The sequence below is a fragment of the Erythrolamprus reginae genome, chromosome 2 (assembly GCF_031021105.1).
Source record: "Erythrolamprus reginae isolate rEryReg1 chromosome 2, rEryReg1.hap1, whole genome shotgun sequence".
NCBI lineage: Eukaryota > Metazoa > Chordata > Lepidosauria > Squamata > Dipsadidae > Erythrolamprus > Erythrolamprus reginae.
The window spans coordinates 218,935,670-218,961,179 of NC_091951.1; the positions used below are offsets into that span (position 1 = coordinate 218,935,670).

The 25,510-nt window shown below is 40.0% G+C and overlaps 1 protein-coding gene across 2 annotated transcripts in view; it reads right to left on the reverse strand.

The window, feature by feature from the left end:
• Positions 1-18,909: 18,909 nt before the first annotated feature.
• Positions 18,910-25,510, reverse strand: part of LOC139161989 (uncharacterized) — a 77,229-nt gene continuing 70,628 nt past the window's right edge. For both annotated transcript variants that reach the window (XM_070741888.1, XM_070741886.1), the window contains 2 exons: positions 21,206-21,289; positions 18,910-20,550 (listed from right to left, as the gene is read on the reverse strand). In XM_070741888.1, coding sequence (XP_070597989.1) covers positions 20,534-20,550; positions 21,206-21,289 — 101 coding nt within the window. In that variant the 3' untranslated portion in view covers positions 18,910-20,533. The remainder of the gene's footprint in view (positions 20,551-21,205; positions 21,290-25,510) is intronic.

Genomic DNA, 25,510 nt, shown 5'->3' on the forward strand with positions numbered 1-25,510 from the left:
TGTTAAACTATAGACAAGTGTGCTTGTGTATAATGTTGGGAGTTAACCTTCAAAAATGAGACTTAAATTAATTAACCTAAATTGGAAAGAAATACAATTAATAAGGATATTTCACAGAAAGTTATTCCTTTCATGCTTCTGTCATGTTAATAATGGTAATTCACCAACAGGTAATAGTCCTCAAGCTGGGTTTAGTGGCAATTTGAAAACAGAGCATGCAATTGAATGCCCTCACCTAAGGCTCTTGCAGAGGCTTTGGCCAGGCACATAACAATTGTTTACTATCAGGAAAAGCAGGGAGGCTACTTTCCTCAAGTGCAGGTGTTTTCAACCTTTTTTGAGGCCATAGAACATTCTCTGCCTCTTAGACACAAAGAGAGCAAAGAATCATATGAGCACAAGAAACTGCCTGAGGAAAAGAAGATGGGTTCTGAAGATCACCTGGCAAACCCACCCTTTCCATTGGACCATAAAAAAGTGGTGCCTCTCATGGAAACCCCGCCCCAGGTGGGGGTTGCCGCTCCTGCTGCTCCCGATGCGCTGCTGTGTGTGCTGCTTCATGTCTCCAGCATGCATGCACATACAAGTGAGCTTTTACTTCTGCGCATGCATGGGAAGCAAACTCTTGTGAGGCGACACATGCGTGCATAAGATTTCAGGGGTTGTTTTTTTTGCTTCTGTGCATGTGCAGAAGCAAAAAAATCACCAAAATCCCTTTCTCATGCATGTCCCCTCGCAAGATTTTGGTTCCTTGCCATGCACACTGGAGACGCAAAGCTGTGCGCACAGCTCAATTTTCGCTACGGGTGTGGCATCCTTGTCCAACCCAAAAATGGAACCTCCCACTTCACCCCCAACTTCCACAGAACCTAATCCTCCCTAACACACCAGAAGTTCTACAGCTGAACTCAACTTATCTTTGGTTCTGATTTGTGGTGTTCTTGAATATAAATATAACACTGGCACTTAGTTTTGCAACATGCCACTTTCAATATATATTCCTTTAATTAAAGACTTATATATTTAAAAATCAGTTTGATGGGGAATCTGGCAGGCGCTAAAGAAGGAATAATATTCATTTCTATACATTCTTGAAAATTCTGGTTCTAATTCTAAATCTAGTGCTGCAGGCAGAACAGTTTACAGTACAGGAATTATCTGGATAACTTCAAAGTTCCATCAATCAGTCAAACAATCAGAATAGAGCTGGAAGGGACCTTGAAAGTCTTCTAATATAACCCTCTGCTCAAGCAGGAGATCCTATACCATTTTGGATAAGTGGCTATCCAGTCTTTTCTTAGTGATAGAGCGCCTAGAACCTCTGAAGACAAGCTGTTCCACTGGTTAAATGTCCTCAACTGTTAGGAAGATTCTCCTTAATTCCAGGTTGCTTTTCCCCTTGATTAGTTTCCATCCATTGTTTCTTGTCTTGCCTTCTGGTGTTTTCGAGAATAATTTGACTCCCTCTTCTTTGTGGAAGCCCCTCAAATACTGGAACACTGCTATCATGTCTCCCCTAGTCCTTTTTTCTCTAGACTGGTCATACCCAGTTCTTGCAACCATTCTTCATATGTTTTTTTCTCCATGCTTTTAATAATTGTAATTTCTCTTCTTTGCACTTTTTTTTTCAAAGTTTCAACATTTTTTTTTAATAATGTGGTGACCAAAACTGGATGCAGTATTCCAGGTGTGGTCTTACTAAGGATTTTAAAAAGACTTGAAAACCTAGTTCTGCTGGCAGCCTGGGGGCCGTGAGTAATTGATACTTCCTGATTCCGGCCCCAACATGATATGAATTGAAATGCATGATATGGTGTGACTGCTTGAATGAGATTTTAATATTTTTTTTATATTACTGTTCTATTGTTATAATTAGAAACATAGAAACATAGAAGATTGACGGCAGAAAAAGACCTCATGGTCCCTATAGTCCAGTGATTTTCAACCTTTTTTGAGTTGCGGCACATTTTTTACATTTACAAAATCTTGGGGTACACCACCAACCAAAATGACACAAATCAAATCAAATCAAATCAAATCAAACAATAAATAAATAAATAAATCCCTCCCTCATATATACAATCCCATGTAACATCCCTTTATAAATACAGGCAATCATCAATCATCCCTCCTCAAATTTATACCACTGTCTCATTTCTGGGTACCTTTCCTGTCTTTCCCGCCTTTTCTCTCTCATGTTTCTCATTTCTCTCTCTTCCTCCCTTTCCCCCTCATTCCTTCTCCCTCTCACTTCTCCTCTTTTTCCATCCCTGTCTTTCTCTCCCCCTTATGTGTGTGTGTGTGTGTATACACACTCGAACCATTTCCAAAACCAGATAAGGGCTGGGGTTTTTTCCTCTTTTATTCTTTTCAAAAACAGGTGAGGGCTGGGGTTTTTTCTTATTATTTGCGTGCTTTTTACCATATGCTTCAAGAATCACCTCTCTCTCTCTCTCTTTTGTTTCTCTCTCCTCTCATTCTCTGCCTCAATCATTTTCTAATTTCTCCTTTTTTCTCCCCTTTTTGTTCTCATTTCTCTCTCTCTCTCCTTTCCTCTCCTTATCTGTCTCTCTTGTTTTCTCTCTCTCTTGCTATCTCTCTTTTTCTCTCTTGCTTTCCTTCTCTCTCTCGTTCTCTCTCTTATTTTCTTTCTCTCTCTCTCATGCTTTCTCTCTCTTGTTCTTTCTCTCTCTCTCTCTGTTGCCCTCTCATTCTCTCTTATTTTCATTCTCTCTCTCTTGTTTTTTCTCTTTCTCTCTTGTTCTCTCTCTCTCTCTCTGTTGCTCTCTCTCTCTTGTTCTCTCTCTTCCTTTCTTCTCTGTGGAGGCCGGCGAAGGTTTTCCTTAGTTTGAATGTTCCGAGCAAGCTGGCAGGGGGATGGGAAGCAGTCCCTTTACTGACAGCCTGGGTCAGGACTGTGAGAGGGGTGGGCGTTCCCACAGCGCTTGGAGTGGCTAGCGGCCGGATCGCCAGCGCCACTGCAGCCACCACTGTGGGAGGAGCCACGCCCCAAGAAAGCCGGAGAGAAGGACGGATCGGGCGGGCGGGGACAGCCACAAGTGGAAGCCTCAACCCTGGAGCTCCCACTTGCAGAAGCCACCCCTCCCCCGGCTATTGCCCGCCGCCACCGCCACCGCTATTACATGACAAGAAGCCATGGGCGTGAGGGGGCCAACTTTCAAAGCAACCTTTGCCGGCCTCCCACGGGAGGGTGCCAATAGCAGCGGTGGTGGCGGGCAATAGCCAGGGGGCAGCTTCTGCAAGTGGGAGCTCCAGGGTTGAGGCTTCCACTTGTGGCGTCGTGAGCTGCTGTGGGAGTGCTAATAGCAGCAGCGGTGGCGGACAATAGCCAGGGGGCAGCTTCTGCAAGTGGGAGCTCCAGGGTTGAGGCTTCCACTTGTGGCGTCGTGAGCTGCTGTGGGAGTGCTAATAGCAACAGCGGTGGCAGACAATAGCCAGGGGGCAGCTTCTGCAAGTGGGAGCTCCAGGGCTGAAGCCTCAGCCCTGGAGCTCCCACTTGCAGAAGCTGCCCCCCCCAGGGCTGGAGCTCTCACTTGCAGAAGCCGCACCCCGGCTATTGCCCGCCGCCGCTGCTGCTATAAGCCCTCCCGCGGCAGCTCACGATGCCACAAGTGGAAGCCTCAGCTGCCCCCCCCCCACCATTGCCCTCCCGCCGAGCCCCAAGCTCACCTGCTGTAAAGAAGGAAGGCATGAAAATGAAGGCGCGAAGAAGGAAGACGCGAAAAGAAAGACACGAAGAAGAAAGCCGGGAAGAAGGACATTCAGCTTCCGGTCTCGGAAGCTGAGCTTCGCGGCACACCTGACCGTGTCTTGCGGCACACTAGTGTGCCGCGGCACACCGGTTGAAAAACACTGCTCTAGTCCACCCTTATACTATTTCCTGTATTTTATCTTAGGATGGATATACAGTGATCCCTCGATTAGCACGGTCTCCATTAGCGCGAAACGCTGCAACGCGGTTTTTCAAAAAATATTAATTAAAAAATAAGTCCGCGCTAGTTCTCTCTCTCTTTCTCTCCCTGTTGCCAGCGTGGTATATGAGAGAGAAAGAGAGAGGCAGAGGTCGGGCGCATTACCGGGAGGTGGAGGCGGCGTGGGGACGCTGGGTGCCGGGGACACCGAGGAGGGGGTGGACGTGGCCTCTCAGCTGCAGAGCCGAACAAGGGCGGAGGCAACGGCGGAGTCCGGCGCTGGGGCCATGCGAGGCTGTTCATCCAGGGGGGCGTGGACTGGCAAGTCACCCTCCTTTCTCTTTCTTTCTCTCTCTTATACCACACCGGTAACAGGGAGAGAAAGAGAGAGAGCGGAGGGCACCTTGCCGGTCCACGCCCCCCTAGATGAGCGGCTCCGCATGGCCCCAGCGCCGCCCAGGCAAAGGGGAAACCCCAAGATCGCTTGCCGCTTGCCGCTTGCCGTATTGCAGCGAAGGAGGCGAAGCAAGGCTCCAAGCTGCAATACGGCAAGCGGCAAGCGGCAAGCGATCGTGGGGTTTCCCCTTTGCCTGGGCGGCGGGAAGACCAAGGGAAGGTTCCTTCAGCCGCCCAACACCTGATCCGCAGCGCGGAAGCAGCTGTTGGGCGGCTGAAGGAACCTTCCCTTGGTCTTCCCCGCCGCCCACACGCAAACCCCACCATCTGCGCATGTGCGGCCATGAAAAAAATGGCGCGCATGCGTAGATGGTGTTTTTTACTTCCGCACCACTATAACGCGGAAATCGATTAGCGCGGGAGGTCTTGGAACGTAACCCCCGCGCTAATCGAGAGATCACTGTATGTTTATCCCAGGCATGTTTAAATTCAGTTACTGTGGATTTACCAACCAGGTCTGCTGGAAGTTTGTTCCAAGCATCTACCATTCTTTCAATAAAATAATATTTTCTCACGTTACTTCTGATCTTTCCCCAACTAACCTCAGATTGTGTCCCCTTGTTCTTGTGTTCCTTTCCTATTAAAAACACTTCCATTCTGAACCTTATTTAACCATTTTAACATATTTAAATGTTTCGACCATGTCTCCCCTTTTCCTTTTGTCCTTCAGATTATACAGATTGAGTTCATTAAGTCTTTCCTGATACGTTTTATGCTTACGGCCTTCCACCATTTTTGTAGCCTGTCTTTGGACCTGTTCAATTTTGTCAATATCTTTTTGTAGGTGAGGTCTCCAGAACTGAACACAGTATTCCAAATGTGGTCTCACCAGTACTCTATACAGGGGGATCACAATCTCACTCTTCCTGCTTGTTATACCTTTAACTCACCCAGTTTGAGACTGTATATTGTTTAAATGTTTTTATTGTTGTAAGAGCCTTGAGTCCCTCGGGAATGGGCGACATACAAATCTAATTAATTAATTAAATTTATAAATCTTCCCAGGTATTGATGTTAGGCTGATTGGATGATCTCATCTAAAATACTTCTTCTGATTCTCTGCCATGATATAATGCCATGTGCTTCATTCATTATCTGAGTTCATTTTAGAAGGAACCTCTTCCTTCTCGGAGTTAAAAGTGGGGGTTTGCATTAGCCCAACAATTGGGTTTTTGAATTAGAGTGCAGGAGGGAGTGTTGATTTCACTTTGACTTGGCTTCATGACAATCTCAAAGAAGATCTCTTCACTGAGAAAAAGTTAATACAGTTCAAAAAACAATTGCTGCATTATCAGTTTGAAACTTCATTGATCTTCTAATAATTTCTAATGGAATGCCTTAAAAATTAAAATTGTTGATAGCTATATAGCAAGAAACAAAGAAATCTATTATGTTTGATACTGATATGGCATGCTAATGTCTCCTGGGAGGAAATACTAAGGGTTGTAGGACATGTTGAATGCCACTAGACACCTTTTTTTTTTTTTTTGCAGAATAATACCCTGCTGGTCTGCTTTCATCACATACAATTTTCATAACCCAGCACATCTTATTTCCTATTGTGGCTAAAATGAAAAAAAAAGGCATTATCTTGGCAAATAATAGGAAAACAGCACCACCAATTGACCAAGGCAATTCTTATTTCAAATGAAAATCTAAATAAATATGGCCACCTAGCATCACCACTCTTTGTGCAATCTTTTATGCAATAGGGACCTCTAGTGATCTGCTAAATTGTAAACATCATTCATATCAATCCAGAATAGAATAGTATAGGATAGGATGGGATGGGATGGGATGGGATGGAATGAAATAGAATTCTTTATTGGCCAAGTATGATTGGACACAGAAGGAATTTGTCTTTGGTGCATATGCTCTCAGTGAACATAAGAGAAAATATGCATTTGTCAAGAATCATGAGGTACAACTCTTAATGATTGTCATAGGGGTCAAATCAGGAAACTTCCCATTGCATCTAGCACAGTAGAGTGGATTATATTCAGAAAGCATTTGATTTCCTTTTCCTACATGAATAGCTTCTATTTCTCCCAAATATTTTTGTTTCTAAAGCCAACTTTCCTAACCTAACAAGACCATTTTATTTATTTTTATTCATTTACTTTTACTAAGTATAGCAATCCCAAGCAGCATTGTGTCACCTATGCATTTCTTTTACATATTCTTTCAAACCTTTAATAAAAAATAATACAAGTGTCAGGCCCAGGACAGAGTTCTGAAGCATTTTACTCAATCGCTTACACATGTTTCATCCCTCACTGTTCTCGCTGAGTCCAACCTTCTTCATAGAATGTTGTGAGGCAAATTGAAGGTGGGAATATTAAGTGCATTGCCTTGAGTTGCACATAATTAAAATGGGGTGTAATCAGTGATGGGCTCCTACAAGTATGGTCAAGTACACAGAACCAGTAGAAAAAATTTGGTCAGGTACGCAGAACCGGTAGAAAAAAAATTGATTTTTTAAAATTATTTCCCTTACCTCTGGGTATGATTTTCCAATCGCAGTAAATGAGGTTGAATGTGTATAATTTTAGAAGAGCTATGCGTGTGTGTACATACACAGTTTATATAGTAGATAATGTATATTTTTGCGTGCCTGTGTGTAATATGTATGTACATATATGGCATAAATACATAGAATTAAATACTGTAGTATATTTTTGATGTTTGATAATAGTAAATAGATAGGGAAACTGTATCTCTTTGAGGCGAGGAGAGGCCAGGCACCCTAACACTAACCCAAACCCTTGATGTGAGTGACATCAAGTTGACCATCTTTAAGCCAGTCACATGACCTTTAAGCCACTCCTGGTCAAATGATCACCAAGCCACTCCTACCTGGTCAAATGGCCAGCAAGCCACACCCACAAAATAAACCACACCCACAGTGTGATAGTAAATTTTTTGCAGCCCTACACTGGGTATAATCTAATACTAAACAGGTAAATAAATAACAGTATGGGCTGTTTCTTCCAAGGTTTGCTTTAAGAGAAAGAAAACTAAAAATCTATTTCTATATTCAAACAAGGGGTAAAATCCAGCAGGTTCTTACAGGTTCTAGATAACTAGTAGTGGGAATTTTGAGTAGTTTGTAGAATGGGCAAATGCCACCTCTGGCTGGCCTCAGAGTGGGGTGGGGACGCAGATTTTGCAGTATCCTTCCCCTGCCACACCAACCAAGCCACACCATACCCACCAAACCACGCCCATAGAACCAGTAGTAAAAAAAAATGGATTTCACCACTGATTCAAACCTTTCACTTCCAATAATTTGTTTTTTAATATTGTTATCTTGTATTTATGTTGTTTCTTTATTAGTCATTTTGAAAAGATTATTTCACAGCTGTGAAAGCTTCCTTTGCTCCAAACTCTCCTTCGTCCCAACCTTCTTCATGGGACTGTTGCTGTAAAGAAGACATTGGAGGGCTATATAGGTTAATTTTTGAGGGGAAATGGAATATAAATTGAACACACAAATAAAATAACATGGTACAGCAAAGTGTTAGGACAATAGAGAGGGGAAAGAAGTGTTTTATCTAATTAAGAAGACTACAAGAAGGGCTTCTGGAAGGAGCAGAATAGATCTCAGCAAGATGCAGTGTAATGCACTTGGCAACATCTAACATATTCCTTCTAGTAGGAAGAGTGGAAGATCAAACACTGAGTACTTTAGAAAAATGGAAGTACACAAAGGTAAGGCAGTTGAGGTTTTACTTACTTCATCAATATTTATATGTTTATACCGCCTATAGGAGGTATAAAGAGTCTGGAAGTATAGCTGATAGAGAGGTGTATAAAATGAGACAGAAGGAGGCGAAACAGATAATATATGCTGCTAAAGCCTCAAAAGAGGAAGAAATTGCAAAATCTGTAAAGAAGGGGGATAAAACCTTCTTCAGATATATTAGTGATAGGAAGAAGAAAAACTGCAGCATCACAAAGCTTAGTACCGGGAATAATACATGCATTGATGGGAATAAGGAGATCGCTGACCATTTCAATAGCTACTTCTGTTCAGTTTTCTCAAAAGACACCCTACAAAATAATACTATAGAGGGATATAGCATTGCTGCCAGCTGTACGGATTCAGCTCCAGTGATCTTAGAAGCCAATGTCTTAGAAGAACTTGAACGATTAAAGATAAATAAGGCAATGGGTCCAGATGGCATCCACCCCAGAGTTCTTAAAGAACTCAGATCTGTCATTGCTACCCCCCTGACTGATTTGTTTAACCAATCCCTGTTAACAGGAGATGTTCCTGAGGATTGGAGAATGGCCAGTGTTGTGCCTATCCACAAGAAGGGCAGTAGAGAAGAAGCTGGAAACTACAGGCCAGTTAGCTTGACATCAGTTGTAATTAAAATGATGGAGACTCTACTCAAAAAGAGGATAAATCAGCACCTAAAAAACAATAACTTATTGGACCCAAATCAGCATGGCTTTACTGAAGGCAAATCATGTCAGACTAATCTCATTGATTTCTTTGACTATGTCACAAAGGTGTTGGATCAAGGTTGTGCCGTGGATATTGCCTATCTGGACTTCAGCAAAGCCTTTGATACGGTTCCACATAAAGAGCTGATAGATAAATTAGTGAAGATTGGACTTAATCCCTGGATAGTTCAGTGGATTTCAAGCTGGCTGAAGCATAGACATCAGAGAGTTATTGTTAATGGCGAGTATTCTGAGCAGAGACAGGTTACAAGCGGTGTGCCACAAGGGTCTGTTCTGGGTCCTATTCTTTTTAATATGTTTGTGAGTGACATAGGGGAAGGTCTGGTAGGGAAGGTTTGCCTATTTGCCGATGACTCTAAAGTGTGCAATAGGGTTGATATTCCTGGAGGGGTCTGTAATATGGTAAATGATTTAGCTTTACTAGATAAATGGTCAAAGCAATGGAAACTGCAGTTTAATATTTCCAAATGTAAAATAATGCACTTGGGGAAAAGGAATCCTCAATCTGAGTATTGCATTGGCAGTTCTGTGTTAGCAAAAACTTCAGAAGAGAAGGATTTAGGGGTAGTGATTTCTGACAGTCTCAAAATGGGTGAGCAGTGTGGTCGGGCAGTAGGAAAAGCAAGTAGGATGCTTGGCTGCATAGCTAGAGGTATAACAAGCAGGAAGAGGGAGATTGTGATCCCCTTATATAGAGCACTGGTGAGACCACATTTGGAGTACTGTGTTCAGTTCTGGAGACCTCACCTACAAAAAGATATTGACAAAATTGAACAGGTCCAAAGACAGGCTACAAGAATGGTGGAAGGTCTTAAGTATAAAACGTATCAGGAAAAACTTAATGAACTCAATCTGTATAGTCTGGAAGACAGAAGGAAAAGGGGGGACATGATCGAAACATTTAAATATGTTAAAGGGTTAAATAGGGTTCAGGAGGGAAGTGTTTTTAATAGGAAAGTGAACACAAGAACAAGGGGACACAATCTGAAGTTAGTTGGGGGAAAGATCAAAGGCAACATGAGAAAATATTATTTCACTGAAAGAGTAGTAGATCCTTGGAACAAACTTCCAGCAGACATGGTTGGTAAATCCACAGTAACTGAATTTAAACATGTCTGGGATAAACATATATCCATCCTAAGATAAAATACAGAAAATAGTATAAGGGCAGACTAGATGGACCATGAGGTCTTTTTCTGCCGTCAGTCTTCTATGTTTCTATGTTTCTATGTATATAGGCATGAACTTAATGGCCCTAGGACCTACAAAATGATGAGGCCAAAAATAGCAGAGTGCTGTCATGATAGAATAGAATATTAGCTGCCCATGAAACAAAATACAGCAGCTATTTTTAACTTTAGCTTTTTTGGAATGGAATGGCCACACACACACATAGTTGGCAGTCTGTAATTACAGAACATAGATTTATAGTATTTCTCAATGTAGATATATACAGGTGAGGCACAGGCCTAAATGAAGAAAATCCCAACTGTAGCATATTTTAGGGGTACCTGTGGTATGAAGTATGAACCAAAGCTCTTCAATATATTTTGAGACTATGACTACATAAGCAAACAGCATAGTAGTTTGAGAGGGCCGATTGTCAGATGGATAACCTATGCAAGTCTTGGTGAACCTTTTCTGCACCAAGTGCAAAAATGGGAGTGTACGAGAGCCGGAAGCTGGAAAAGTAGATCTGTGGGGCACATGCACGGGAGCACTAGAAACATGAAGAGCAATTCCCCAGTACCCATATGAGCTCTCAGTTTGTGGCATGCACGTATGCAACAGCCACCTGGTCTTCCAGTTTCTGATGGTGGCTGGTGTGCTATTTCCGGCACATGTGCCTTAGGTTCACCATCACAGATCTATGCCAAGCCCATCTTACCCTATTCTATGTGCCAAGAGCTAGAAGTCAAGGATTGTCAGTAAGTACCAGCTGCCGCCGCTGACCACCACCCAACTGCATTCAGTGTATAATATGCACCTTTTTACTTCAAAAAAGGGCGCCAAAAACTGGGTGCATCTTATACACTGAATGAAGTTGGGTGATGGTCAGCGGCGGCGGCAGCAGCCATTCCGTAGTCCGGTGGTGGCGGCTTTTCACGCGGTTTGGCAGCTAGCGCCGGCCACCGCTCCCAAACTGTGTTAGACGCCGCTATCGCCAAACTACGGGAAGGCTGCTATCGCCGCTTCTGACCACCATCGCAGTCACCCTACTGCAGGTACACTGTTCTCCTTCCCACCACTGCACACACACTTTCCTTTGCTGCCATCCCCACCCCAGTCTCCTCTTCTGTCTCTTAAATCAAGGCCGCAGAGCCAAGCTGAGCTTCTGCCAGTAGTGGTATTTGAGGTTGCTACAGCAAATGAGGTTGATACAAGACTAGGGAAAAGAGTTGCAAGTGCCGAGCTGCTGCACTCCTTGGCGCCTCTCTCCCTTGCTAGGTTAGTCTCACCCACCTTTCCTTTCCCCTCCTGTTGTGATTCCGTCTGAGGCCCCTCAGGGAACGGCTGATCCTCTGCGGGCTTCCTGCTCAGAGGGGGAGGATGAGGAACAGGAGGTTCAGGCAGACGGGGAGGAGGAATCTCAGGCTGAGGGAGAGGGAGGACAGCCAGAGTCCCCCGAGAGGGAGCTCTCCCCAGCAAGCAGCCTGGATTCCTTAGATGAAAATGCATAAGCAATCATCGATCTCCGGCAGAGAAGAGCAACACAACGAAGGGGACAATTAGCCAGGTACTTTCAGCACTAAAGAGGCAACAGCTGGGTTTGGGTGTGGTGCTCTCTGGAAAGGCTGAAAAGGCAGACCCACCCTTCCTGGCTTGTGGAGTATTATCTTTGGGAGTCCTGGGACCTGGTTGTGATCTTTGGCGTCTTGGAATTCTGGTTTGTGACTTTGAATACTGAAACCTTGGGGGGAAAAGGTGTGGGTCTTATTCTCTACAGTGGTGGGTGTGCCAGCAAGAAGTCTGCTGTATTGTCTGGCCGTCAGGATTCTGCTGGGAAGTCTCATAGCCTGCCTGTTGGGAAGAACAGGTTTTTCTCTGTGTTTATTTTTCAAACTATAAAGTGCCTTTGTTTGTACCAGCGTGTCTGGCTGTTTTTTCCAGTTGGTGTTGAAGTCTGGGGGCACCCAGACAGAACACCTCCCAGCCACCGAGGAGAGCAGCGTGGCACTTGCAGCTCTTTTCCCCGGTCTTGAATTAGCCTCATTTGCATCCTCAAATATCTCCAAAAAAAGTTGCAAATGCCGCGCTGGGGATGAGCAGGAGCCTGTCCACCAGGACCTGCCAGAGAAGAAAACAATGGAAATTCATGCCGCCTTAGAGAAAAGAACAAAGCCTGCACCGTTCCAAGCATTTCCGTTCCGAAGCCAACTAATTTTCTTACCCTAGTGCCAATGCCAATCAAAAAGAATGTACAACAACAAGACCAAAAAGAACAACAATTGATAATCACAGCCATCAATGCTTTAAATGCAAAGACATTATCAATGATCATGATGGTTTCATAAAATGCGAGACTTGCAATCAGTCTGCTCACAAAAGCTGCTTCAATATTTCTAAACATATTGACACATTCCTAAAAGCAAACTCTTCATTTTTTTATGTGCACATCCTGCGCCCCAAGCTAAATACACTTAACAGCTTGTCTGATGAGATTAATACCTTAAAAGAAGCCATCAAAACCCAAAAAATATTAATAGAAAGTATTGAACCAAGACTTCTTAAAACACAACAAGAATTGAAAGAAAGTATCGAATCAAGACTCTCATCCATGGAGAAAAATATCCAAACACTGAATCCACCCGAAAAAATACCACTCACCACTCCACCACCCCAACCTCAACCGCAACCACTTCCAATACTCCAAAAACCCACTAATTCTACCAATGATATCTCTACCCTAGTCAAGGATGCCATGGAACGTGAACAAAAATGCCAGAATGCTATCCTCTTTGGTCTTGATGAAAGTCATGAATCAGATATAACAAGAATAAGAAATATCATCCACCAACATCACTCACATGCACAAACATTCGCCCAAGAAGACATTTTGGAAGTTACCAGAATTGGACCTGAGCACAAGTATAACGATGGCTCAATAGCTCCCCGCTTCTGCAAAGTAGTATGCAAAACTGAACAAATAAAACAGCAATTCATCAAGACCATTAACCACATTGCCAGAAATAACAAGTCCTTCAACAAACTCAGATCCAGACCAGATCTTTCTCTCCTCCAACGTATTCACTCTCGCGAACTCAGGAGACGCTATGAACTTGGTGAAACAAACCTTTATTACTGCACAGAAAGCATCAAACCCAAAACCCATAATTCTCCCCACATCTTCTGGTCTAACTTTCAACCTACCATCTCACAACATCAAACTGACACCTGCCAGACCACCATCCCACAACAACAAATGGACAACCCTACCAACTCAAACCAAGAATAGGAAAGCGTGCCCCTTACTTCCTCTGACCACCCCAAAACCAATCCCCAACACAAGACCAATCTCAAATGTAAACTATTAAATGCTAGAAGTTTAGTCAACAAGATATCTGAATTCCTCCTTCTACTTGACACCTCCAATTTTGATATAATTTTTATATGCGAAACATGGTTAAATGCTTCCTACCCAGACTCCATTATCACATCAAAAAACTACCATGTTTTCCGCTCAGACCGTGAATCCCGCAGAGGAGGCGGAGTAGCTATATTTTACAAAAAATCGCTGAACCTAAAAATCCTCAAAGTTGCACAGGATTTATTGGTACCGGAAACTATTGTGTGTGATTTATCCCTAAATACCACAATTCGCTTCTTACTCTGCTACAGAGCCCCGGACTACGACATCGAACATGCTAACAAATTATCCACATTACTAACGTGGGCAACCAACTGCCCATACCCCATTATCTTCCTCGGAGACCTCAACCTACCACACATCAACTGGTCCTTAAATGAATGCAGCACGGAAACCATCCATTCTACCGTATATAATACTGTCACCCATCTGGGACTCGACCAACTAATAACTAAAAATACCAGACTTGATAACTGTCTGGATCTCATCTTCTGTAACAGCAAAAGTACAATATATGGCTTACAAATAACAGAACCATTTTCCAACAGCGACCACAGCATGATAAACTTCAGTCTCAACTTAAGCCACACTATGAACCACCAAAATAATACAACACCAAAATTCAATTTCAAAAAAGCGAACTACGAACTCATTGAAGCCCACCTCTCAACATTAAACTGGAAAACTCTATTCTCTGAATGCTACACTACTGATGACCTCTATAACACATTCCTACTCGAAATGAAAATTATTATCAGACTTCATGTGCCTCTAACATGTACCATAAACAAAAAAAATAACCTCCCTATCTCAATAAGAAAATTACAAACAAGAAAAAAATCTCTCTGGAGGAAAAACAAAAAAGGACAAGTTTCCAACTTCAAAAGCCGATATAAAAGCATTTGCAATCAAATAAAAGCAGAATCCCTTAACTACTACAGCAAACAAGAGGAAAACCTCCTACGCACCAAATCTAATAGAGCTTTCTACAACTTTGTCAACAATAAACTCAAAGACTCTAGACCAATCCCACCTCTCAAAGGACCCAACAACAAAGAATACCATGATGATTCATCCAAAGCCAACCTCTTCAACTCTTTCTTTGGCTCTGTCTTTGTTAACAGCAATGGCTCAACCCCCAATTTCATCAATCGCACCTCAAACTCCCTCAACGACTTAACCCAAGTAGACTTCACTAAAGACCAAGTTGAAAAAGCATTACGTGACCTTAAACCTTCTCTATCAGTCGGACCAGATGGTCTATGTGCATACTTCCTAAAAAAGCTCTCCTCTGCCATAGCTGAACCACTAAGCATAATTTTTGAAAAATCCTTCAGAACCAGCACACTTCCTAAGCTATGGTCGAAAGCAATGGTCATCCCCATCTTCAAAAAAGGAGACCCCTCTCTTGTAGATAACTACAGACCAATTTCACTATGCTGCGTCCCATGCAAAGTCATGGAATCAATTATAAACAAATCAATTACTCTCCATTTAGAAACTAATAATTTGCTCTCTAACAAACAATTTGGTTTCAGAAAAAAACTATCCTGCAACCTGCAGCTCCTCCACTGCAAAAATATATGGACAACTCATCTAGATCAAGGGAAATCTACAGATGCAATTTATATTGACTTCTGCAAAGCCTTTGATTCAGTGGTCCACGACAAACTACTCCTAAAACTCAAATCCTATGGCATCTCAGGATCCCTCCACAGATGGATTACAGCATTCCTGTCAAACAGACAACAAGTGGTCAAAATAGGAAGCACCATATCCACCCCCGTCCCAGTTAAAAGCGGTGTTCCCCAAGGTAGTGTACTGGGACCAACGCTCTTCATTCTCTACATCAATGACCTTTGCGATTACATCACAAGCAACTGTGTCCTCTTCGCCGATGATGTAAAACTCTTCAACACCACCGATAACACAACTACTCTCCAAAAAGACCTTGACGCTGTTTCTGAGTGGTCTAACACATGGCAACTCGAAATCTCAACTAGCAAATGCTCTGTCCTACACATTGGGAAGAAGAATCTGAACACCAAATACGAACTGAATAATCAAATTATCACAGATAATCCCCGCTCGGTTAGACCTTGGTATACTAATAACAAAAGATTTAAGTGCCAAAGCCCACTGCAACAATATAGCCAAGAAGGCTTCAAGAGTTGTAAACCTAATCCTACGTAGCTTCTGCTCTGGCAATCTCACACTACTTACTAGAGCTTACAAAACTTTTGCCAGACCCATCCTCGAATACAGCTCATCTGTTTGGAACCCATATCGTATCTCAGACATTAACACCCTTGAAAATGTTCAAAGATACTTCACCAGAAGAGCCCTTCACTCCTCCACTCGAAATAGAATACCCTATGAGACTAGACTTTCAATCCTGGGCCTAGAAAGTTTAGAACTAAGACGCCTTAAACAAGATCTAAGTATTGCCCACAAGATCATATGCTGCAATGTCCTGCCTGTTGGCGACTACTTCAGCTTCAACCACAACAACACAAGAGCACACAACAGATTTAAACTTAATATTAACCGCTCCAAACTTGACTGTAAAAAATATGACTTCAGTAACAGAGTTGTCGAAGCGTGGAACTCATTACCGGACTCCATAGTGTCATCCCCAAACCCCCAACACTTTACCCTTAGATTATCTACGGTTGACCTATCCAGATTCCTAAGAGGTCAGTAAGGGGCGAGTACAAGTGCACTAGAGTGCCTTCCGTCCCCTGTCCTATTACTCTCCTATATATGCTATATCTCTTCTTCTATTCTTTCATGATATACTCTATTCCTATATATATATATATATGTATGTATATATATGTATATGTATATATGTATATATGTATGTATGTGTGTATGTATGTATGTGTGTATGTATGTGTATGTGTATGTATATATATATATATATATATATGTATGTATGTGTATGTGTATATATATATATATATATATATATATATATATATATATATATATATATATATATATTCTGTTAATATATTCTATATATTCTATATATTCTATTCCTATATATTCTATTCCTATATCTTCTTTTCTATTCTTTCTTAGATATATTTTACTATGAGTATCTCCTCTATAACCTTCATCATGTATTTTACTATGTGTATATTGATATATACTCACTAAAACCCTCATTGTGTATTGGACAAAATAAATAAATAAATAAAAAATAAATAAAAATAGTGGCCCAACCAAAAAAGTGGATTGTGGTGGAAACAGAAAGATGCAAATAGATAAGGATAAAGGGTGGGTGTGGGGAATAAGATTTGTTCCCAGTTTTTAACTTCCTGGTAACTCTTGCAGCTTCTTAAAGCCTTCTCTCTCGAGGAAAACAGGAGTTTAGCTGAATCTTTAGTGCTCTAAAACGGGGGTCTCCAACCTTGGCAACTTTAAGACTTGTGGACTTCAACTCCCCGAGTTCCTCAGCCAGCAAAGGTGGCTGAGGAACTCTGAGAGTTGTAGTCCACAACTTTTAAAAGTTGCCAAGGTTGGAGATCCCTGCTCTAGAAACACTCCTTTTAAGGAGCATTTCAGGTTTATCATCATCACCATATATTTCCATGCACTTCATTTGTGAAAATTGGAGTAATCAAGGGAGGGGTCTTTGAAAACCTCATGGTATAGTAGTAATATTAAGACAACCTCAGCAGGAAACTGTAATTGTAAATGATTCTATCACTAGCCATTTCTGTGACTAAAGGAACAACTAACAAAATGAATTGTCCTCGTTTGTTTGTTTGTTTTGTTTTTTGTTTGAGTTAGGGGTTAGGAGTGCAAGGGTCTTCAAATCTGGCAAGTTTAAAGCTTGTGGACTTCAATTCCCATTTCTGAGCTACCATTACTGGTGGAGGAAATCTGGGTATTGAAGTCCACAAGTCTTGAAGCTCTCAACTTTGATGTTTGTAAAAAGTGTACAGATGACACGTGGAGCCACATCTGCTGGCACACGAGCCGTTGCCCTACCTCAGCTCCAAAGTGCATATGTGTGCCAGCCAGCTGATTTTTGGCTTGCAGAGGCTCTGGGAGGGCATTTCTGGCTTTCAGAGAACCTCCAGAGGATGGAGGACACTTTTACCCTCTCCCACCTCCAGGGAAGCCTTTGAAGCCTGGGGAGGGTGAAACATGAGCTTACTGAGCCCACCAGAAGTTTGGAAACAGGCCATTTCCGGTCTCCAGAAGGCCTCTGGGAGGGGGAGGGGGAAGCTGTTTTCACCTTCCCCCATAAGCTGTATTATGGGTATGGGCACTCGTGCATGTGACATAGAATGCGCTCATGCTCTTCGGCACCCAAGGAAAAAAAGGTTCGCCATCACTGGTGTATTGAATGCTGTTATCTTCTCTCTGAATTGGTACCTATTGATCTACTCACATTTGCATACTTTTAAGTGCTGGGCAGACAGGAGCTGGGACAGGAATGGAAGCTGACTCTGTTGTGTGGCACTCAGGTCTCAAAGTAGGTTGCCAGCTTTCCATCTGACAAGCTCAGCATTTTTAACTATTGAGCCATTGCCCTCCCAAAGAAGGGATACATTGCATTGGCATCCTTCAGTCTTGAAAGATCATGGTATCATGCTCTGGATTCCCCAGAGCATGAAGCCTGGGCAGGTTAGGAATAGAAGGAATAGGAGTGAGGAAAATGCCTTAGAAGGGACTCACTCTAATTCTCTGGAAAGTAAAGGCAATGGAGCGGACAAATGCTTTCAGACTTGCAGGATTCTCTAACTTAGAGAATTTCAATAAACAACCTTACAATACCTTACAATAAAGATAGTACTTGTGGTTTCTTGTATGTATCTCAAATGACTGAATTTACCCTATTTTAATGAGAATAATTGATGAGCAGTTTTTCAAGTGCCCTCCTCAACAACCAATCTCAACCAACTGTCTGAATCCAAACAAAGACATTAAGAATTCATACATCAGACAAGATACAATCAAGCAGTTCCACATTCTATGAATTGAAAAAACCAGGGACGGCCTATATACTACCAGACACAAAAAGAGCTGGCACCATGCTAGAGATAACACAGACATTTTTTCAGATCCCTACAACATTTGAAGAGGTTTTTTCTTAAGTTGTATCACTTTGCCAGTAGCAGAAAATAGCATTACTTTTTTTCCTGATTTTTTTTTCTTTTACTTACAAAATCAGCCAGCTGTGGCTATACCTATACTTTCATTTCTAGCAGGTTACATCAAAGAATACTCTGGTGTTTACATTCTGAAGATGCAACTTTAAGCTTATAGTAAGGAACATATGATTGGAGTAAGCAACTACAAGTGAAGTGTTTTGCAACGTGGAAAGGCATTATCTGTGATAATGCCACCAAATGACCAACATCTGATGCTACCTAAATTGTGGCATGCTTAACATGATAACTCCATCATTTGCCTCCAAGAACAAGGCCTCACTCTCAGGTATATTGACAGTGAAATGGATATCCATTGTGTTTTTATTGTTGCTTTTACATTTATTTATACCGATAGTTGTTTTTACATTTATTTTAATTTAATAGAAACAAACCCCAATTTACAGTACAGTCAGAATTAACCTTTTATAATCCTGCTCATGTAACCTCTTTGAAAAGAAATAGGACATTTAGGAATCATTGCACTGATTCTCCTTCCATTAGTGCAAAGGAAAAACAAGTGCTGTGTTTTCCCAGAGCAATACACTGATTTCCTTCTATTAGGGTCTTTTTGAAGACATCATTTTTGGAAGAAATCTGTAACAGTTTTGATTACTTTGATATCTGCTATATTTTTGTTTGCACCTAAGCAGGAAAACACTTGTTTGTTCCTTTACTCTTTCTATATTCATATTCCCAGAGTTAAGGGGGAGGGGAGAGATTTATATAATTTCTGTACATTTATTACTATGCAAGCACCAACATTCCTAAATAAAAACCCAAAGTGCAACTTTAATTTTAGTTGCTGTAATAAAATTTGAAAGTCATTTATTTAATTAATTAACTCCCCCCCTTTTTTTCTTTTAACTATTGTTCTCTGCACAAATGCTGGCTGGGGAATTCTGGGAATTGAAGTCCAGGTATCTTCAAGTTGCCAAGTTTGGGAAACACTGCTGTAGGGAACATTGTAGCAACACAGTGGAGGTAAAGAGCAAACTGTTGCCCAATTCTTCATAGCATCTCAGCAGCAGAAATCTAGATTTGATATTTCCCCCATAATTATGAGAACTAGGAACCAGCTTTACATACATTTTAAATTACAAATCTATAAGTGCTAGCCAGTGCAATGTTTTTAAAATAAAATAAATAAATATATTTGTATATATATATATATATATCTAAAAAACTGAGTTTCAGTAAAAAAAAAATAATGTTTCATTTCTGGCTCACTTTATAATTCTTGAAAAAGCCACACCTTTATGAATATTAGTGCAAACATATTTGAAGAAGGCATTAAGTATGAAAAAGTGTATTTTAAAAATTTTAAGTCTTCAAAGCCTCATATACAAATTGTTGCAAAAGAGTAACTGTGAGGACTATTAAAAATGGGCAGAAAAAGTATGGTGAGGATTATGGCTTTTGTAAAGTTATATGAAAACCAAGAAACAGGCAGGGTGTTGTCATGTGCAATCTCAGAATTCTTCTGTCTCCTGGATCCTTCCCATATACAATTGTTCGAATGATTTTGATTAGCTCTTTCAAAGATTTCCCCCCCCATACACACACACCTTATTATTTGTTGTGAACAATAGTTTGAAAATATAAATGACTGTCTATGCAGTTGAAGGCATTGTCTTGTTATGAGACATTAATTTCTTAAATATTCAAGTTGACCATTTTAGAAAAGGATGAAGAGGGTGGCAAGGGGTATGCTGGTCTCAGGCTGAAGCTCTGCTGTTAAATCATTCAGTTGGTAATGATTCTTCCCAGAGACGAAGAAAGACCGAGCAGCAAATAAAACCAATTCAGCAAAATTGATAAAAGGAGGTAATGCATGAATTGGACTGAAGAGTAGAAGTACTTTCATCTTGTCACCTTTCATCTTTGAAAAAGTCACACCTGACTCCTTTTAAGATTCAAAGCCTAGAAGTTTCTGAAATAAAGAATAACAAGTAGGAATTGTTTAATCTGGTTCTGATGTTATTAAATTTAAATCATGAAAGCAAAATACATTGGCTATGCTGTACTAACCTACGAGTACTTACTTCAGAGCTACAGGGAATGGGATGAAAGTAATTGTTCCCACATCATGAGGATTCTACTGCTTTCACAATTGAATTCAATTTTAAACTAAATGAAATTACATTTTTAATTTTCAATTGTTTAAGTCACCAAATTTTAATAAGTTTTTTTAAAAAATTAAAAGAAAAAAGGGATTCAGTGACTAAACTTAGAACAATTTATTACCAAAAATAATAAACAATTCATAAAACCATTTTTTTAAAAAAATCTGAACTTTTGTAATTAAACTTTAAAAAAAATTTAAAATGTAAATTTTTAAGGCTTTTATGATTTTAAAAGAAAGAAGGGATCCAAGGTGAGCAATTGAGAATCCATAACTTTCACAATTACTAAGTGTGCTCCATCATTGGAGGTTTTTAAGAAGAGACTGGACAGTCATTTGTCTGGAATGATATAGGGTCTCCTGCCTGGATTAGATAACTTCCAATATCCCATCCAACTCTGCAATTCTGTATTCACTCTCTTTTCTGTTGTACTTTATTGGACAGTGATGCAACATTCCTCACCTTCACTTTTTTCTTTTCCCTCCAAGTTGCTTAGTTCAATTGCATTAAGTGGATTTCTTTCTTCTTCTCGCAACTCAGAACTCTCTGTCAAATAAGAAAAGTAAAGCAAAATTGCTTAATCATCGAATCATACTTATTAATGACCTGCCTTGTGGATCGTCTTATTCTCTGAGGTGAGATCTGCCCCCACCCTTCTGACCTTCCATAAAGGCCTTAAGACCTGGCTCTGCCAGATGGGTTGGAGATCAAAATGGAAGCATCACACTGAAGGTGGTTGATGAATTAAGAGGCAATTCCATCTCCCCCTCCCTCCCCCCATGTATCCTAGACCCTCCCTCTCTATCTTTTAACTATGATTTTATTTTCCAGTGTAATTTCTATTTTTATTGTTTTAGAAATACAGTATATATCTTTAACTATTTTAACATAAGCCATCTGCAGTCACTTCAAATGAGATGGGTGACATGATGAGATGGATTACAATGTATTATTTTTACAATTTTGGTATACATAATTTAACCACTACTATCTCCTTTACATTTGACATCTGAACAAAAATAATTACCCAAATTTCTTATATAGTATTTAAAAAGACTGTTAGCCAATACACATTTTAGGCTGTTCTTAATCTTAATCACATCTAATTAATTAGACCATAGCGCTTCAATTTTCTCCAAATCTCCTCCAAATCAATTTTCATGTATATTTTTAAACCTTCTTTTATAATAAAAATGCCCTTTAAAGGAAAGAAAAAAACATTAAAAAGGAGCAAAAAAATCTAATTACACCCAACAGTATTTAAATTAAATCCAATCCTTACCAATTTCAAGGGGTAAAAAAAAATAAAAAATACAACAAAATAAATAAAAAATATGTAGAGGGGAAAAAGCCCCAAATAATATATCCCTAATATCACCAAATTAATAAACCAAATTAATAAATCTAATTAAAAATAATTCCCTTTAATAGGTAAAATAAAAGATAAAAAGTAAAAATTAAAAAATTAAATATTAAAAAAAAAAAGAAAGAAAAGAAAAGTAGGGAAAAGAAAAAACAAAAGCAAAAAAAAAGAGAAAGGAAGAGAAAAGGAGGGAAAGAAAAGAGAAGGAAAAAATTATCCTTCTCCTTTTCCTTGCATACATTCCATGTAGAACCCAATATAATTGTAATACGCTGCAGAATTTTATGGTTCAAAAGTAAACCAATAAAATCCTCCAACCTACTCTAATCCATATCACTGAAAACCCAATAAAACCCTCATAATTTCCTTCTCCCTTTATATCACTGAATACCCAGTGTAAACATCATACCCTATTCTAGTTATAAAGCTGCATGCCCAGTGGAATCATCGTGCCCTACACTAATTATGAGACTTTAAGTCCAATAGAATCATCATATCCTATTCACTGAAAACCCAGTGAAATCATACCTTAGAGTTAATAAATTCCTCCTGCCTAGTCCTTTTTATAAGAAAAAAACCATTAAAAAGCTTCATATCATATTCAAATTTAAACAACTGTAATCGCAATAAAAATTATTCCTTCTTTAAATCAGAGTAAATTATAACCTTTTATAAATTTACCAAAAACAAAATTTGAATTAATAACTCATAATCCACATTTTTAATTTTATTCCGTGCTTCTGTAGTTCCAAAAATTCTATAATCAATATTTCTAATTATAATTATTCCCTTTTATTTAACAAATAAAGATCAACACATATAATCAACATTATTTTCTATTTCCATACCTTTTTCTTTTTATATTTTGTATCATAATTCAACCACTTATATAATTCCATAATCTTTGCTTATTCATAATAAAATCCTCTTAGCTATAAAATTCATTCTCACTATTATTTTCTTTTCTCTTCCTCTTCACCACCCCTCTCCTCCAAATAGTTAAAGCAAAAGCAATATTAACCAAATTAATCATTAATATTAATCATCCCTACTGAATTTTCAATTTCAATTTTCAATAACATTATTTCACTATTCCAAAATTTTACCCACAAAAGTAATTTTATAAATCCAATAATATCTTAATTGGACATTATTACATATGCAACTCAATTAATGTCTTACTCTTTCATTAATTCCTCTTCCATCAAAAGAAACTCTTCAATAGAATTTCAATACAATTTCCTTATAATAAAATCCAATTAGAATCCAATTAAAATGATAAATCCAATTAAAATTATAAATCTTCATTTAAGTGCTTTACATCAATACATAATTATCCATACATTTATTCTTATAAGTATATGTTGTGGTTGGCTCTGGGCCAGTTCCTGCTCCGAGGACTGTGAGTGTTGGTTTGGGAGAATCCTCCCGTTATCAGAGACCAGTTTTGCTGCCAACAGCTTCGGACACTGAGGATTCTGTGTCAGGGGCAGATTCTGGGAGTGAAGCAGGATCGGATGATGAGATAGTTACAGGCAGCCCATTAGCTAATGACCCCATTAGTGAATCATCATTAGATTCAGAGGAAGAAGGATTCATAGTTGCTCACAGGCACAGGTTTATGACGAGAAGGGAACAACTGCACAAGTATTATAGAAAATAAGGGAGAACACTGGTGGCTGGGGCAATTAGGCTAATGGGGCTGCTGATGAATTGCCAGCGTCGCTGCCTCTCGGTGTGGGAGATTATCCGTTTGGTGAGAGACGAGTGCTGTTTGATTTTGGACGGCTTCAGGATTTTACCAGGACTCTTTGACTATTTCACAGTTAAGTACAGCTTCAGGACTCTTGAAGGGGTGGTGGTGGCTGTGATGTCTTCACAGCTGCCTTTATCTGCTCTGCTTTTGTTTTTGCTTTTCACAGCGTTCCAGGCTTGTGGTTTGTGGGAGAGCACTTTGGCTGATTAAAGTGTGTGTGTGTACAATATTTTTCTGTTGATAAACTGACTCTTTGTTTACTTTACAACAGTGTGTGCGTTTGAATTTATACTTCAGACTTAATTGGGGCTCGTAACATGAAGCCCGGCATAACAATATATATATATAACTTTGTCATAATTTTAATCTTCTTCTTTAAAAGTACTATTAATATCCATATTTCCATTTCATATTCCTTGATCCACATTTGCCAAGATATATCCTTCAGGCTTTATCCATTGAATTCTTCAGACTTTTCAGATGGAAAAAATTATTCTTTTCTTTTCAGATGGAAAAATTTATTCTTTTCTTTTCAGATGGAAAAATTTATTCTTTTTACAGATATATAACCATGTCTTAATCAACCATATGTCTTCTCTCCTAAATTCCCTTGTTCCAAAGCGAAGCTGACAACATCCTTTCTTCATAAGTATAAATACATAATAAATGCAATCTATCATTCCAGCAAAAACAGATAAAGGACCATCTGGTACGAATGTAAATAAAAAAACTCCTTGCAATAACTCCTCTGACCAAAAGGTGGCAGTAGATTGTCACAGTTAGTAATTCTCCTCAGTTGTTGCCAAGGGAAGTGACATCATCAAAAGAAAAAAATACCTTAATAAGCCAAATAGAATCCGTATAAAATCCAAATTCAAGCTTCAAATCTTTAAAATCTTTAAATCTCCTCAAAGAAAAAGAAAAATAATTTTGGGCAATTTGCTGTGACTTTAAAACTTTCTGCTAAATGCCCCGTTGCCGATCAGCTGCTTCCACTCTGACTACAGGCTTTTCTGCTTTCATAAGTAAAAAAAAAAAATTAAAAGTCCGTTTTGAATGTCTTTTTGGCTCTCCGCACTCACCAGCACGTTGCTTAATCGTTCTTCACCTCACTAATGCTTGAAAATCACCCTCTTTCCAGATGTTACCGCTCTTCTTCAATCTTTGCGTTGTGTTGTCTTCCATGGCTAGTGTTGGCTCAGGCATGGCAGCCTGGCCGACCTCACGCTACCGCCGGCACGAGACTAGGCCGATTCATCTGGCGGGGTATGCAACCCCAGACCAGACCCCTGGTAGCATCCCATGCAACTCCTCCCCTTCAGGGAGGATCAGGCCCGGTTCAAAAGAACTAGAATACCCAGACGGTGGGGATTTGGAGATATCTCTTAGAAGCAAGGTAGCTCCATGCTGCTGCGGCCATTTGACCCCACCCCTCTTCACAAAGTAATTTCCAATATTTGGGAAACTGTCACAAGGAAGAGGGGAATAATCTTTTCTCCAAAAACCTGACGGCAAGACAAGAAGTAACAGATGGAAACTAAGAAGAGACTGGACAGTCATTTGTCTGGAAAGATATAGGGTCTCCTGCCTGGATTAGATAACTTCCAATATCCCATCCAACTCTGCAATTCTGTATTCACTCTCTTTT